The 14,277-nt window shown below is 40.3% G+C and overlaps 1 protein-coding gene across 2 annotated transcripts in view; it reads right to left on the bottom strand.

Moving 5' to 3' along the window:
• MDN1 (midasin AAA ATPase 1) overlaps positions 1–14,277 on the bottom strand; it is a 140,144-nt gene that overhangs the window by 47,790 nt on the left and 78,077 nt on the right. For both annotated transcript variants that reach the window (XM_005210876.5, NM_001206168.3), the window contains exons 46-59: positions 13,557–13,765; positions 12,454–12,602; positions 11,890–12,101; positions 11,296–11,516; positions 10,358–10,471; positions 8,697–8,829; positions 7,321–7,436; positions 6,434–6,567; positions 3,555–3,712; positions 3,224–3,344; positions 2,658–2,868; positions 2,088–2,319; positions 1,691–1,817; positions 565–735 (exon numbers count right to left, since the gene is read on the bottom strand). In XM_005210876.5, the coding sequence (XP_005210933.2) occupies positions 565–735; positions 1,691–1,817; positions 2,088–2,319; positions 2,658–2,868; positions 3,224–3,344; positions 3,555–3,712; positions 6,434–6,567; positions 7,321–7,436; positions 8,697–8,829; positions 10,358–10,471; positions 11,296–11,516; positions 11,890–12,101; positions 12,454–12,602; positions 13,557–13,765 (2,308 nt within the window). The remainder of the gene's footprint in view (positions 1–564; positions 736–1,690; positions 1,818–2,087; positions 2,320–2,657; positions 2,869–3,223; positions 3,345–3,554; positions 3,713–6,433; positions 6,568–7,320; positions 7,437–8,696; positions 8,830–10,357; positions 10,472–11,295; positions 11,517–11,889; positions 12,102–12,453; positions 12,603–13,556; positions 13,766–14,277) is intronic.

The raw sequence follows: 14,277 nt of genomic DNA, 5'->3' as shown, positions 1-14,277 counted from the left end.
CTCGATAAAAATCAAAGGAATACAAATTAAAACAAGTTCTAAAGTGAACGACTGGTAATAATTCAAAGTATTAATGATACCAAGTGGAGCAAAGATATGGAAACACAGGATATGAGAAGTGATCCCTACTTCATGTCTTCCCTCTTCACCATCTCCTAGCAGGAAGAGTGAAAAACAAAACCTACTTCCCTAGATGTTCTGATAACATACATAAATCTCTTTAAATGTGCAGACACTGTGGCCAAGGGTTAAATCCCAAGCCTTATCACAATCCATGGAAACAGGAGACAAGTAGACAAAGGCTTATACAAGGGTAGCTGATGCAGGGGTGCTTGCTATAGGAAGCAAGAGGATAGGCAAGAAATCTCAATGCTTATCAATAAGAAAGTGATAAAATGCTTTGCAGCACAGCAGTACAGTGGAATATCTTAAAAAGAATAAGCTGGGTGACACGTGCAAATTTTCATGACATACTATGTGAACCAAGGAAGTAGCCTTGCTTTTGATTAGACATGAGAAATTTTTTCTACTGTCAAACATTTTTATAATTTTCTGCCAACAAACCTTTAATGTGGGGTCCAGAAGAGATCTGGGTGTCTCCCTCTGCTGTTCACCAGGCAGAGGGTTCCACGTCAGCCAGTACTCTGGATGTGTGGTCACGGTGCTGCTCCAGAAGGACGTAAATGTGGAATTAAATAACTCGGACCACAAAGAGATCCTTTCTTCAGCAGTCATCTAGAGATAAAGAATTAACCAGATAAGAGAGTATTCGAGAAAGATTCTATAAATCCAGTTATAAGGTCTCTGTCTTGTAACATCATCCAGAACTAACATGGATTTAAAGATTATTAATCCTAGTGTTTCTGATTTTCTGCCACCGCAGTCATCATAGTCACATTATTTAACCTATTTATACTTGGATAAAACACGAGATCTGATTTTGTAAGAGTGCATGCTGCTGCTGCTGCTGCTGCTAAGTCACTTCAGTTGTGTCCAACTCTGTGCGACCCAGAGATGGCCTCTTACCAGGATCCTCTGTCCCTGGGATTCTCCAGGCAAGAACACTGGAGTGGGTTGCCATTTCCTTCTCCAATGCATGAAAGTGAAAAGTGAAAGTGAAGTCGCTCAGTCGTGTCCAACTCTTAGCGACCCCATGGACTGCAGCCTACCAGGCTCCTCCATCCATGAGATTTTCCAGGCAAGAGTACTAGAGTGGGGTGCCATTGCCTTCTCCAAAGAGTGCATGTGAAAATGTAATTAAAATAATCACATAATTATGTATCAAAATAAATAAATAAAACATTATCCAGAAAAATTTAAGGTTGTACTAATGAAGTAACAGTAACTACAATTTACCAATATTCATATTCAACAAGTTACTCTCTATGGAAGAGTAAAAAACACTGATAATACATTTTTGAGCAAATAAAATAAAAATTAGCAAATATTTTAGCCTTATTATACTGGAAACCAAATGGAATGAAACTGTGATAAGAGCAGGAAAATGTCTAGACTATTACTGCAAAAAACATTCAAAGTTCTCCCCTTTGAAACTTAATTCAGAAAAGATTAGTTTTACAACATGCAATTTTTAAGATTATTCTGCAATGTTCTGCAACCAGTGTGCCACAGAAAATCTAATCAGTTCACAGCGCAAAGGAGGCTTTTTAATTTTGACTTTGATTTTTACCTCTGGATGGTGCACTAAGGACCAAAAGTCTCGAAGCTCTTGAGGAGCAACTGGTGTGTGCTTAAGACAAAATGTGATGTGACGGCTTATCTCCTCATCTATCTGAGGCTGCTGGTGTTTGCTTGACCTGCTCAAGAAATAGAGAGGGGGAGAGAGTGAGCTGTGGGCTTTCCGTGCACTGTTAGAAAACTGCCATGGAAAGGGAGATGGAACACACACAAAATAGGCAAAGAATCAAGAATTTCTGGCTTTCCAAAGTGGCAAATGACCTCCCTCTGCTTCAGCAACTACTCCCCCTCAAGACATGGCTGTGCTTTGTTTTTAATGTAGGATACACAGAATAACCTTCCAAGAAAATAAGCTGCCCCAAAGGAAAAAAACCTGAAGGATGGCTCACCTTCTCAGACAAGCCTGTGTCATAAAATCAGCTGTGACTTTATACTGCCAAAGCACAGCCAGGTATTCCATCACAGGCCACAGCTGAACACTCCTGGTGAGCTGGATTAAGGTGCTAAAATCTGGCTGCAACAGGAAGGAAGCTTCACTGTGCTTCTTCTCCAGAAAACCAAGTGAAATTCCTCTGGCTTTTAGTTCTAAATGCTGAGCATTCACAAGATTCTTCAATGCATCTGGACAAAAAGATACACAGCAGTCAGTGGCCAGGCTCAGACTCCCAACAGCCAGTTATGTGACTATGAGCTTGAGTTCAACTTCACCTGAGCTTGAGTTTCTCATGTGTTAAATAATGCTATTAATACCTGCACAATTCCAATGACAGAATTAAATAATGTATGTAAAGTTTAACCTTATGCCTGACACTTATTTAGTGGTCACTACAGTATTCGGGGTTGGGTGGGTGGGGGGGAATAGAAGGAGAATATCTAAGGGAGAACTTTTTAAAACTTACAAAGAAAAACTTATTGGCTGCAGAGGACATGCTTAGAACCACTGTCAGCTAGCCACACACCTGAATCGACATCTTCCAGAACATTAGCTCGGAGGACCAACCCCCAGGCCTGGAGGAGACTTTTCTTTAATGTCCCTTCAGATGCAACCACTTGGAGCCGACTAATGTCTTCCTGCCATCCACTCTCCCCAAGAGCAGGCATCCACTCTCTGATGGTAAGAGCTTTGTTAAAGACCTTCAGTTGTGAAAAACACTCTACGACCAGCTCGTCCTGAAACAATAAAACCCAGGAGAGCCTATTACAGAGGAGAAAAGTGGTTTTCTTTAGAAGCCTATTCATGTCTGAAAAAGTTTTTATGTTTCCTCGATGCTTCTACAAACATAAAGTTGGTTTACTCCTATTGCTCTAAGGATATTTTATGGTAATAAACTTATAAGTCTGCTCAACCTTAAAAGTCTCAAGACTAAGTAAAACAATAACACTTAACAAATCAGTAAATAGTGCTCATTGAACATTCAAAAATTTGCAGGCAGGGCTGAGTCTAGTTGAATGGCAGTGCCCACATTCCAAGAGAGCTTCAGAAGAGGTCAAACCTTTGTGTTTACTACATGGTTCCAGACTATACCTTAAATGGGAAGGGTCGTCCCAGGAACTTCTGCAACTTCTTTACACCTGCAAATCCACCAGTTGGGCTCTCCAAGCAATTCTGAATATGTTCTGAAACGGTCTGAACCTCTCTGTAGTATCTTTAGCAGAGGAGATAAAGGGGCAGAAGGGAGGTGAGGAAAGGGGGAAGTGCTGGATATTAAGGGGCACTGTATATACTTTATACTAGATTTACATTCACTGACAAGTCAAGGAGGGAGCAAACCAAAGTAGAGTAAGAACAAACACATTTCCTTTCCAAACATCAATCCTGTAGATACTGACGCTGTTTCTCTAAATACGAGTCTTACTTGTCTTCATGGTTCATCAGGAGTTGGGGGATCCGACAGACCAAATGTTTTAAAACCCAGTGCCAGTGAAGGGCGAGCAAGGCCAGGCCCGAGGCATCTACTTTTACTGTGTCGGCCACAGTCCAAAACCGGTCACGCCACCGCACAGAACTCAAGATCTAAAAACAAAGCAAATCAAGACTGCTCACAAACATCTCACAGTAAAGGACACAAAACACAGACGCCAATCGTTCACCAATACACAACGTATACATGTTAAAGATCTAGCATTTGACTGGAATATTTTTAGGGATATTAAGGCAGTCAGGCACTGTGGTTTCAATTTACATCTCCTTGATAACTAATGATATAGAAAATTTCCCAAGTTCTCAGTGGGCATTTCATTATCTTCTGAGAAGCATCTATTCAAATTCTCTTGCTCCTTTTTAAAACTGGGCTATTACTTTGGTTTAAACAATTTATATACAAGTTATAAACAGTGTCTCCTAGTGTTTTCATTTAATTAAAGCTGTCTATTAAGAAACAATTTTAATTTTGGCAAAATTGAATTCATCAATTTTTCTTTTATGAAGAATGCCCTGAAATATTTGCCTCAAGCTGTGAATATTTTCTATGTTTTCTTTTAGAGGTTTATTAACTTTAGCTTTTAGACATAGCTCTATAATCCATTTTGATGTTAACTTTTCTGACATAAGGCAGGGGTAAAGGCTCATATTTATAATATCGATATCTAGTTTTTTCATCACCATTTGTTAAAGAGCAGTTTCCCTCATTAAATTAATTCACCATATATTAACATTTGAGGGTCTATTTCTGAATTCTCTTTTATTTCATTAGTCTATGTCTATCTTTATGACAATAACTACTGTTTTCATTAATGTAGTGTTGTAATGCAAAAATCAGGTACTCTGAGTTTCCAACAGTGCTGTTCTTCTAATTATGTATTTTTATGGCAAACTAGCAATGGCACCCCACTCCAGTACTCTTGCCTGGAAAATCTCATGGACGGAGGGGCCTGGTAGGCTGCAGTCCATGGGGTCGCTAGGAGTTGGACACGACTGAGCGACTTCATTTTCACTTTCATGCATTGGAGAAGGAACTGGCAACCCACTCCAGTGTTCTTGCCTGGAGAATCCCAGGGACGGGGGAGCCTGGTGGGCTGCCATCTATGGGGTCGCATAGAGTCGGACACGACTGAAGCGACTTAGCAGCAGCAGCAGCCTCCAGATTAGTGATAATCTTTCAGGTTCTATGATGTCAAAGCTATTTTCATAATAATATCATATTATTTGTCCTCTTTACTATGGTGACATCTGCACTGATGGTACTAAAAAAAAGGGCAGGGGCTGGGGAGGCAGACAAACTGTGATTGGGTGTCTGGCAAACAGCATGTAGAAAATGAATGAAGTCAATCTACCAATTCAAGAAAAGCAAGACTGCCGAAAATAAAACTCAAAACTTTTAAGCAAAGCTCAGAACTCTGAAAAACCAAGAGCTTGACAAATTTCTAATACTCAAAGATTTTCTGATGAAGTCTGTGGTAATTTTTCAAGAGTACGACTTAATTTATATTGGAAAATGAAATGTGTCAACATTTGGAACATCTGATAACTCACTTAAGAATACTTTCCAAATTACCAATGCACAAGCTGCAAATATACAAGGGCAACATGCAAGGATAAAGTCCATCCAAAGTGTATGCCAGGCCGTGAATTTTAACACATGACAGGATCACTATATTTTTTCAAATTCCACATAATAAGTAACCTTTACAAAACTATCGCTTGTCAAGCTGTCGTATAGGATCAAAGGACATTCACAATTACATGGGAATGTTTATTAAACTAGCCTTCACTTTCTAAGCTCTTAACAACATGAAATAGAGGTCAGCTTCTCTTCACGAACTTCAACCCATACAACATAGAGAGCAAATCAGGGATAGGTGTTGAGAAACCGGCTTTCATTCTGTTAAGCCAGACATGAAGAGAGTTGCAGAAATGTAACACAGTTTTGTTTTGGAAAATGGTTGGTTTTTTCATTAAAAATGTTATTCATGTTAACATGAATTTGTTACTGGGTTTTTAAACAGACTAACACATAATTTTTTACATTTCTCAGATTTATTTCCTAATACAGTAAATATACATGTAACCACATAAGCAAAAGTTCTTTGAGATTTGGGGATGGGGGGGGCGGGTCTTGAGACTAAAAAGTTTAAGACCTACAATTCTAATTTATCACAATTACTGGAATAATCTGCATTCAATCCCAGTTTAGTCCACATGTGACAATCATGTCTAAGAAGGTTTAAGTGAACTAAAATATAACTGTTAAAATTATGATTTTTAGCAACAAGTGGATGGACAAACAAGTTATAGTATGTATACATTCAATGGACTATTGGCAATAAAAAGGAAAGAACTGAGACACAAAACAATATGGATGTGTTGCAAGATGATTTTAAATGAAAGTGGACAGATAAAAACAATATAAAATGCCAGATATAGAAATATAAAAGCAATAGAAAATGCTGCAATAACAGAAAGCAGATCAATGGGTACCTGCTAGAGGTGGAGGGCAGAAAAAAGGAAAACAGAAGACGAAAGGTTTGAGGGTGATGGATGGGTTCACTGTCATGATTGTAGTAATGGCGTCACATGTATACACAGGTCAAAACATAAATTTGTACACTTTAAACATGTGCGATTTATTATCTCAATCACACCCTTATATAGCTTTAAAATATGTGTATCTATTTAAAATTCACAAGAACAATTTCTCAAATAATATTGGACATATGACTATACTGTAGTTGTTCCCCTCAAAATCTTTATGCCAAGAAATATGTCGCTTAAAAGAAAAACAGGTATATCTCTCACCTCGTTAACACCGGCATCAGACACCATGCCCTGAGAGGACTGGACCCAGAGCCCGATTAACGCATCACAAAGTTCAAAGAAAGCAGCAAGGTTGACCACGATTTCATGGGGCAGGCTATGATAGCTCTCTGGATCTTAGAGTTGGCATAAATAAAAACATTCGATCAGTTTTAATTCTGTGGACATTTTCAAAATTAACAGCACTCTAGAACTTAACATTATCCTCAGTCAAGGTCAAAGTTGAAAGCAAATCTTTGCCTATTAAGTTAGCAAGTTAGGCAGGTATACGTAGAGATGTTCATGTCTCAATTTTTTAAAAAAAAGGATTTGTTTAAATACAAAACAAATTCTAAGATATTACATATATGACCAGATGGATAGATAACAGGAAGATATGAGAAGATATAAACAAATCTCTTCTATTAACAGTGGCTACTGCAAGAGTAAATTTTTTCCATTTTTATGCTTCTACAGTTTGAATATTTTCCAAGAAATACCATTATCTTTTCAATTGGAAAAAAAAAAAAAGGAAGGCGGAAGAAAAGAACCCATAACCAAATGCTTATGAGCTCTTACTTTTGAGCCAAGAGACCAGGTCTCAAGCTCCGGCTCTGCTACTTGCTAGAGATGTGACCCAGAGCATCTCTGTGCTTCCCCTTCCTCACTCAAGAGACTCACCTCATGGTGGCCAAAAAAATAAATAAATAAATGAGATCAAGGACATGAAAAAAGCACTTAGTCAAAAATACCGAGTAAAGGAAGATGTCAAAATCAGGCCACCAAATCAAAAGGAATCAGCAGCATGGCAGCACCTGAGGAACCCCTCACCATCAGGAGCATCATGCAGCCCAATGTGTAACTGAAGAAGGTAAAGGCAACATCCTTACCTTTATGGAATTCAAAGGACAATCTCAAAACACTGTTTCTTAACTTTTTGCCACCAATAGAAACCAAATTTGCTTCAGTAAAAATCCGCTTTTCCCGGTCAAAATATATGATGGTCCTGAAATGAGATTCCACAATTAACACACAGTGATCAGTTCATAATACTTACCATAGCCTCTACCTGCTGAATCCTAAGAACCCTTGGAACATCAATTTCCCTCAGTGTGTCACTCCCCTCAGGCCTCTGCAAATTCTGGATTAGAGATGGGCAGTGACAAAGATGACTAAGCTGGCGGGCCCACTGTGTTGCTCTGCCATGATCTGACAAACTGCACTGTGGACTCCTGACACTGGCCATCATAGGGAATTCCCTGGCAGTTCAGTGGCTGGGACTCGGTGCTTTCACTGCTACGATCCACGTTCAATCCCTGGTCAGCGAACTAAGATTTCAAAAGCCTCTCAGTGCAGCAACCCCCCACCCAAAAAAACCCCAAACCAGCCATCATACAATTAATCTGCAATGTTAGAAGTTACCCGGGGAGGAGGATGAGGGAGTTGCTGGGGGGAAGGGACAAGGGGTCCTCTGAGGTGTTACTACATATCACATGAGTGAGTTCACTTTGTGAAAATTCACCAAAACAATATATAGTCATCATTAGTGGCACTTTTCTGTAAAGCATGATATACCTCAGTTACAAAATTATTTCTCTAAATTTCTTACACTGATGGACAATTAAAAAGCATTACTGGTCATTACATTAAACAGTGAGGAATGACTTATGAAACAATTATGTAAATTTATACTATATGTGACTATGTACGTAGATCTTCACCATTTGATGGGACAGACGGTTGAGGAAAGAACTTGTGAAAATGCAGGAAGCTATTGGAAATCACACAGAAAAGTGTGGAAACACAGCTATCCTGTGATAAAAGATTAACCATAAAACAAATCCCACTACTGATACTTCCCAGTGTATCTATTAATAAGCACCCTGTAGAACCTGCCGATTCAAAGGCACTAGGACATCACGGTCAGAATGACTTTTCGCTGTGCGTAGAGCTTGAAGGAGAGGTGGTAACAAAGGCAACCATGTCAGACGCTCAGCACTCCTCAGATTCAGAAAAGTAAATACACATAAACTGTATTCCTAGGCGATGTGGGTTCGATCCCTGAGTTGGGAATATCCCCTGGAAAAAGAAATTGCAACCCACTCCAGTATTCCTGCCTGGGAAAATTACATGGACAGAGGACCCTGGTGGCCTACAGTCCATGGGGTCACAGAAGAGTCAAGCATGACTTAGCCATTAAACAACAATTTGTGAAGTCACAAGGTACAGTGAGGCAAACAGTGCCCACAATAGTAGCTTCACCTACTTGTTTGCAACAGACTCTAAAAGGGCAAAGAGCTGCTCAGGCTGGTCTGTCTGTGGGTCAAAGTCCATCGCATTTCTGATGATGTCCATGGCCTGCATGTTCCATCGGGGATCCAGAGGGATCATGGATTCATCTGGTTTAAGGAACAAAAGAAAAGGTAGAATTCTGGAGTTAAACTCCCTGTCTGGCAAATTTCACTGTTTTACTTTGATCACACAGAGTCTTGCTGGGGAGGAGAAACGGAAATGGTTCAATCCATGACAGTTCCAAAACCAATGCATTCACTTGCTCAGGTCCCATTACTGGTTGGAAAAGAATTCATGGACTCAGTTACCCAATCTTTTGCCATTAACCATAAGAAAACTAACTTCCATGGCAGAAAATGAATGAACACACCTCAGTAATTTGCCTTTAATAAGAAAAACAACTCAAGATTATTTTGCTTAAAACCCATTTCTTTATAATCACAGGATATGCTGCTGCCACCTCTGCTCCTTTGGCTCAAACTTGGTATCAAAATCTCTCTGTACAGCAGCAGCCATCAGACTCTGACCTGTTCCAGAGGTGGAGATTCTAGTGGAAGGAGGCATGACAAAACGATGGGAATGTTAATTTGAGGGTGGCTGGGTGGCTCAATGGAGTACTTCAAGCTCCAAAGGCGTCCACAATACAGCAGACTAACATGCCTACTGTGAATAGCAAGGTATAGTGGGGGACCTATATCCCCAAATCTAGCAAGGCTACATGATCCAGAGCTACTCAGCTGAAAAGGAAAAGGAAGATGAGCCAATCAGTGGGCAAGCCAAGGCTGCTGCGAAGGGAATCGACCACTCTACTCTAGAACTATGTTCCCAGACCAAAGTTCCTTCATGAATGGAAAGCCATAATTCAGTTCAGCCACAATCTGACTCTGACATTAGTTTTCTCTATCATTTGATTTCTGCCCAACCATCTACCCCACTACCTTCAGTGTACACAAGGTAGTCATATGTATATGTAAGATTATAATTATATAAACATAAGGCTTAGCACAAAAGCATCATGCACACTTTTTTCCTAAACCAAATGGGTAATAGCATGTTTTAATAAATGTCAGATGAAAACTGAGAAATTCTGAATACCTCATTTGATTAGTTTGGATGACTATTCCTTTTATCATTGTGTTTTGTTTTGTAACTGAATTTAAGACTTTATAACTTCATCATTAAGGTTTTCTGAAGAAACTGAATGTGTACTATTTTACCTTCATCTCAAAAGAGATCACAGTTTAAAACCCTTTCTGTTAACACTACTTACTAATACATCACAGACTATTGTAAGTTGAAGGGGCCCCAGAAGAATGAATTTGATTCCCTTATTTTTTCAAACAAAGGCAGCTGAGTATGAATGATGGACCCAGAATCAAGAAGCCTGTTTGTGGCCAAGTTGGGACCGGAGCCTAGACTTCCAACTCCTGTGTTCTTCCCACTACACTGTGTCATCATCCTTTATCAGAAACTGGAGAATCAAGACACAGTTTTGAAAAAAGCAGCAGAATATGCATCTGGATACTCTGAGTCTTCTTTTAAAAACTGTTACAAGTGGGAGCTCTGACAGATCTTTTTCCCAAGAACTCAATGGACAAGATTGCTGAGAGCTAGAAATCAAGGCAGGTGCAGTACCTGTTACATTTGGTTGTAATATTTTGATGACATTACTGACCCCAGATGAGAGAGAATTTGAGTAAAAATTCCTAAGAGCTGCAGCACTGGCTTCCAAATGAATCTTTATCGACTCTGTGGAGGAAGGAGAAGCAGATGTTAGTTATCCTCTAGAGTAGTGCCGTCCATTCGAGCTTTCTGTTCTACAGCTACTGTCACAGTGGCCACGTCACAGGTTATCTTTTAGTAGCTACCCGTGTCTAGCAGCTATCCCACAGGAGAAAGCAGATGAGAATATGTATCCAATTTCCCTCTACACATATTTAGACATCACATGTACCACCCAATAATACACACATACACTGGCTTATCTATAAATTCTCCTAGAGTAGAAAAACTCATATAAACTCAATTACTTTAGTCAACAAGTTCTACCCACAAATTCTTGTACTTTAAAACCTTTAAAGCTACTTAGAATGAAAAACGTACAAAGAAATTAAGAATGATCATTTAGACCACTTTCCCGAACGAAATAAGATTAGAATCTCATGTACTTTTATGGGAAGTAAATTTACCAAAAGCAACCCTTTTCCAGAAAGAATGCATGTGCAACAGAGTAAGTACTGGGAAAAAAAAAAAAAAGGCAGGCTGTTCAAAAACTTAAAAGTAACATAATACAGTATATTTTCCTTCTGGATTTGATAGAAGGCTGGACAGATCCTGAAATGCTGAGGTTTACATGGGGAAAAGTTTCTCTTAGGGAAAACCCAGGGTAGATGTGTACCTTAATGTTTTAACAATTAAATAAACAATAATGCTAAGTCATAAACATCCTGCTAGGAGCTTCCCCAGATGTAATTTTAACTGTGTAGTTGAAGAGAAAAACAACTGCTGAGTTATGAAAGCAGGGTATGCGTACATAAATTCCCTCATCACACAAATTAAGTTTCTTTACTCACCAAGCCCCTGTGGCATATTCTTGGCTAAATGATAAAGCCATTTAACTCTGAGCATCCAGTCTTGATTGGTTGCTCTTTCTATGAGCAATTTAACAGCCACAGCTAGAGCATCTGGTTCATCAAGCCAATAAGTATCCACTTCAACTGAAGTGAACTTTAAGTTCTCCGGGTGGGAGGACTGCATAATTTTCTCTAAGTCTGCCAAAGTAAGAGGCTGAATCCTGAAATTCATTACAATAGACAAAGTTAGTATTAGGGTTAAATCTTCATTTCATATTTCAAAGAACCAAGACAAGTAACTTTATAATTAATCTATCAAAGAGTTAACAAGGAATATATAAGTTCCCTCCAAAGAGGGAAAATCAAAACATGTACTTATAATAAATAATAAATAGGGAGCAATATCACAACAAACAATGAAACTAGGTGGAAAATGATGATGTAACATTATGGTCAAATATACTGGGTCGTGACCATGACCATCTAAAAAAAGAGAGAGGGAGAAAGAGAGGGAAGGAGGAAAACAGGAAGGAAGGGAGGGAGGGAGGGAGGAAAAGTCAAGAGAGACACACACAAGCTTAAGGCTCCGCTAACCTTGCCCAGTTGCTTGTTTTCATGCTCAGCCTGTTGAGACAATACGCTAAGATCTGCCCGTCGCCTCGGACTTTAGAGAGGTGAGAATCTTCTGTAGTGAAGACAGCCGAGGGCAGAGAATCTGGCCACAGCCCCAAGGCAAGAAGGGAGCTGCCCCAGGTTTCGTGTGCTTGCAGCGAAGAAACATGTTTCTCTAGGAGAGCCTGCACGAGCTGGTGGGAGACAGAAACACATGGTGTACGGTCCCCAAGATACAGTGCTCTTATCGAAAACTAGTGGAGTAATTAATGGCAGTCTTCTAGGCTCCCTGTGAGCCTCTCAACAGTCAAGACACATTTCTCAATACACAACATGACAAAATTTCACTTTTTCTGCTGAGAGGCAAGTTTCAAGGCATATTTCATCACATTTACGCTATTTTCCAGAAAAGTGCCTGGATACCCGATCTGTTACAGTATAACTGCAGGTGAGCTCTCTAAGGCCATTAAAGTTGCTGCCAGCAGAGCATCCTCCTACCTCCTATAGTGTTGTACTGCAGAAAACTGTGTCAGACACCTCACATACCTGCTGGTTTGCTGGGGAAGCCTGGGAGCGGACATATGCTTCCCAGCACGCTTTAGAAAATGCGCTGTCTAAGCTCAGGCCTCGCTGCAGATACTGCACGATGAGTGAGGCTGTCTGAATGAGGTTCGACACCGAGGACGCTGGAGAAGCTGTAAAGAAGAAACGGTGCCATCCGTAAGCAACAGATTCTGCAAAGTCTCCAGAGAAAATGGACAAATTTCATCTTTACATCAAACTTCCACCCGGGCACTTATCTCAGAAAGCCTTCCAAGTGGACTCCAGGGGGCTCACTAGTGAACTCAGTGAACCTGCGAGAACATTCATTCACGTTCGTTCCCTGCTAGCCTGCCTCCCCCACTCCCTCTCAGGGAGCAGCACGTTGTGAGGAAGTGACCGATGACTTAAACATGATAAAGCCTGGCCATATACACCCTCGACCTAAAGCTGATGAACATGGCACCAAAAAGCACCAGGGGCTTTGAAATCCAACTCAGTTGTCATTATTAACTGTGTGGCTTTCCCAAATTACTCAACCTCTCAGTCTCATCTGTAAAATGGAAACATAGCTTGCAGAACTAATATGAGGCTTAAATAAGCAGCGAACATTGTACCTAACACAGAGTAGTTTACTTAATAAATAACATTTCATTATGTTTCATTGTTATTATTACTGCCCTTTCTTGTATCTTTGGACATTTAGAAGAAGTAATATCTGTTTTAAACAATTCCAAGTTCCCTCTTTATTCAGCCTTCAAGAGATTCAATGATGACCGTGAAAGATTTTCAGGACAACCTTCACCAATCTCAGTGTCGCAAGTAATATTCTTCCAAGTGTGGGCCTCTGACTGCATGCCTCAGAATTCCCTGAGAAGCTTCTTGATATGGTGATTCCTGGGGCTCACCCAGACCAGCGGAACCCAATCTCTTGGCGGGCAGGGGCAGAAGAAGAGTAGCCAGTACATGTGTATTACTAATAGGCTTTCTAGGTCATTTCCATCTCTATGTACACTATATGCAAGAACTCCTAGACTAGCAGTCAAGTGGAACGACATGAACTTCCAGAGGAATAAACCCTGCAGAGGACTGGAAGTCAAGCACCTTACCTACAACAGCACTTCGGGTCTCTGAGTGCAAAGCCAAAAGGGTGTCACACACGCTGTCCCCCACCAACCCAAGGCTGTGCAGTAGCACTTTCAGATCTAGGTCATCTGGGATGCTCCCGTCCCCGTCTCCTGAAATGTAGATTTCAAGTCCACGATTCCTCATAGCTCGGGATATTTCTCCATGAACAGGATCCATTGAGAGAAAAAGTCTAGTAGTACAAGCAATTCAAAGGGGGAAAAAGACGTCAAAATCTCAGTGCAACCAACAGTGTAGCTCTGCAACACCTGGCAAGGGCAAAGCATATGTGGCTCATCATCAGGAGCTGGACACTGCTGGCTCAACTCACAGATGCTGTCTTCATCTGCATTCTATCCTCTAGTTCCAAGTGCATCAATACAGCAAGTCAGTTTCTCTAAGGAACTAAGGGTTGTGTATCCACCTTGAGTGCTGAGGGCTGTAAAACTCTTACTCTCAGATATTTCCCAAATAAGCCAGTGCTAATTCATCATTCTAACTCATGTACAGAGAGAACAAAAAAGAGGAGTGTGTTCTCCAGAAACACTTAGCTTCATAATAGTCGGTGTCCATCAACTTCTGCATCTAGCCATCTGATAGCTCACCCTTACCCCCAGAACTCAACAGCTGATTCCTGCTGTTCCCTCCTTGTACCAAACCTGCTTCTTTGCCAGTTTTCCCCTTTTTCAATGAATAGCACCCCAT

Source organism: Bos taurus, chromosome 9, assembly GCF_002263795.3.
Source record: "Bos taurus isolate L1 Dominette 01449 registration number 42190680 breed Hereford chromosome 9, ARS-UCD2.0, whole genome shotgun sequence".
Classification (NCBI taxonomy): Eukaryota; Metazoa; Chordata; class Mammalia; order Artiodactyla; family Bovidae; genus Bos; species Bos taurus.
Note: the sequence above shows the minus strand (reverse complement) of the source record. Positions and strands in the feature narration are given on the sequence as shown.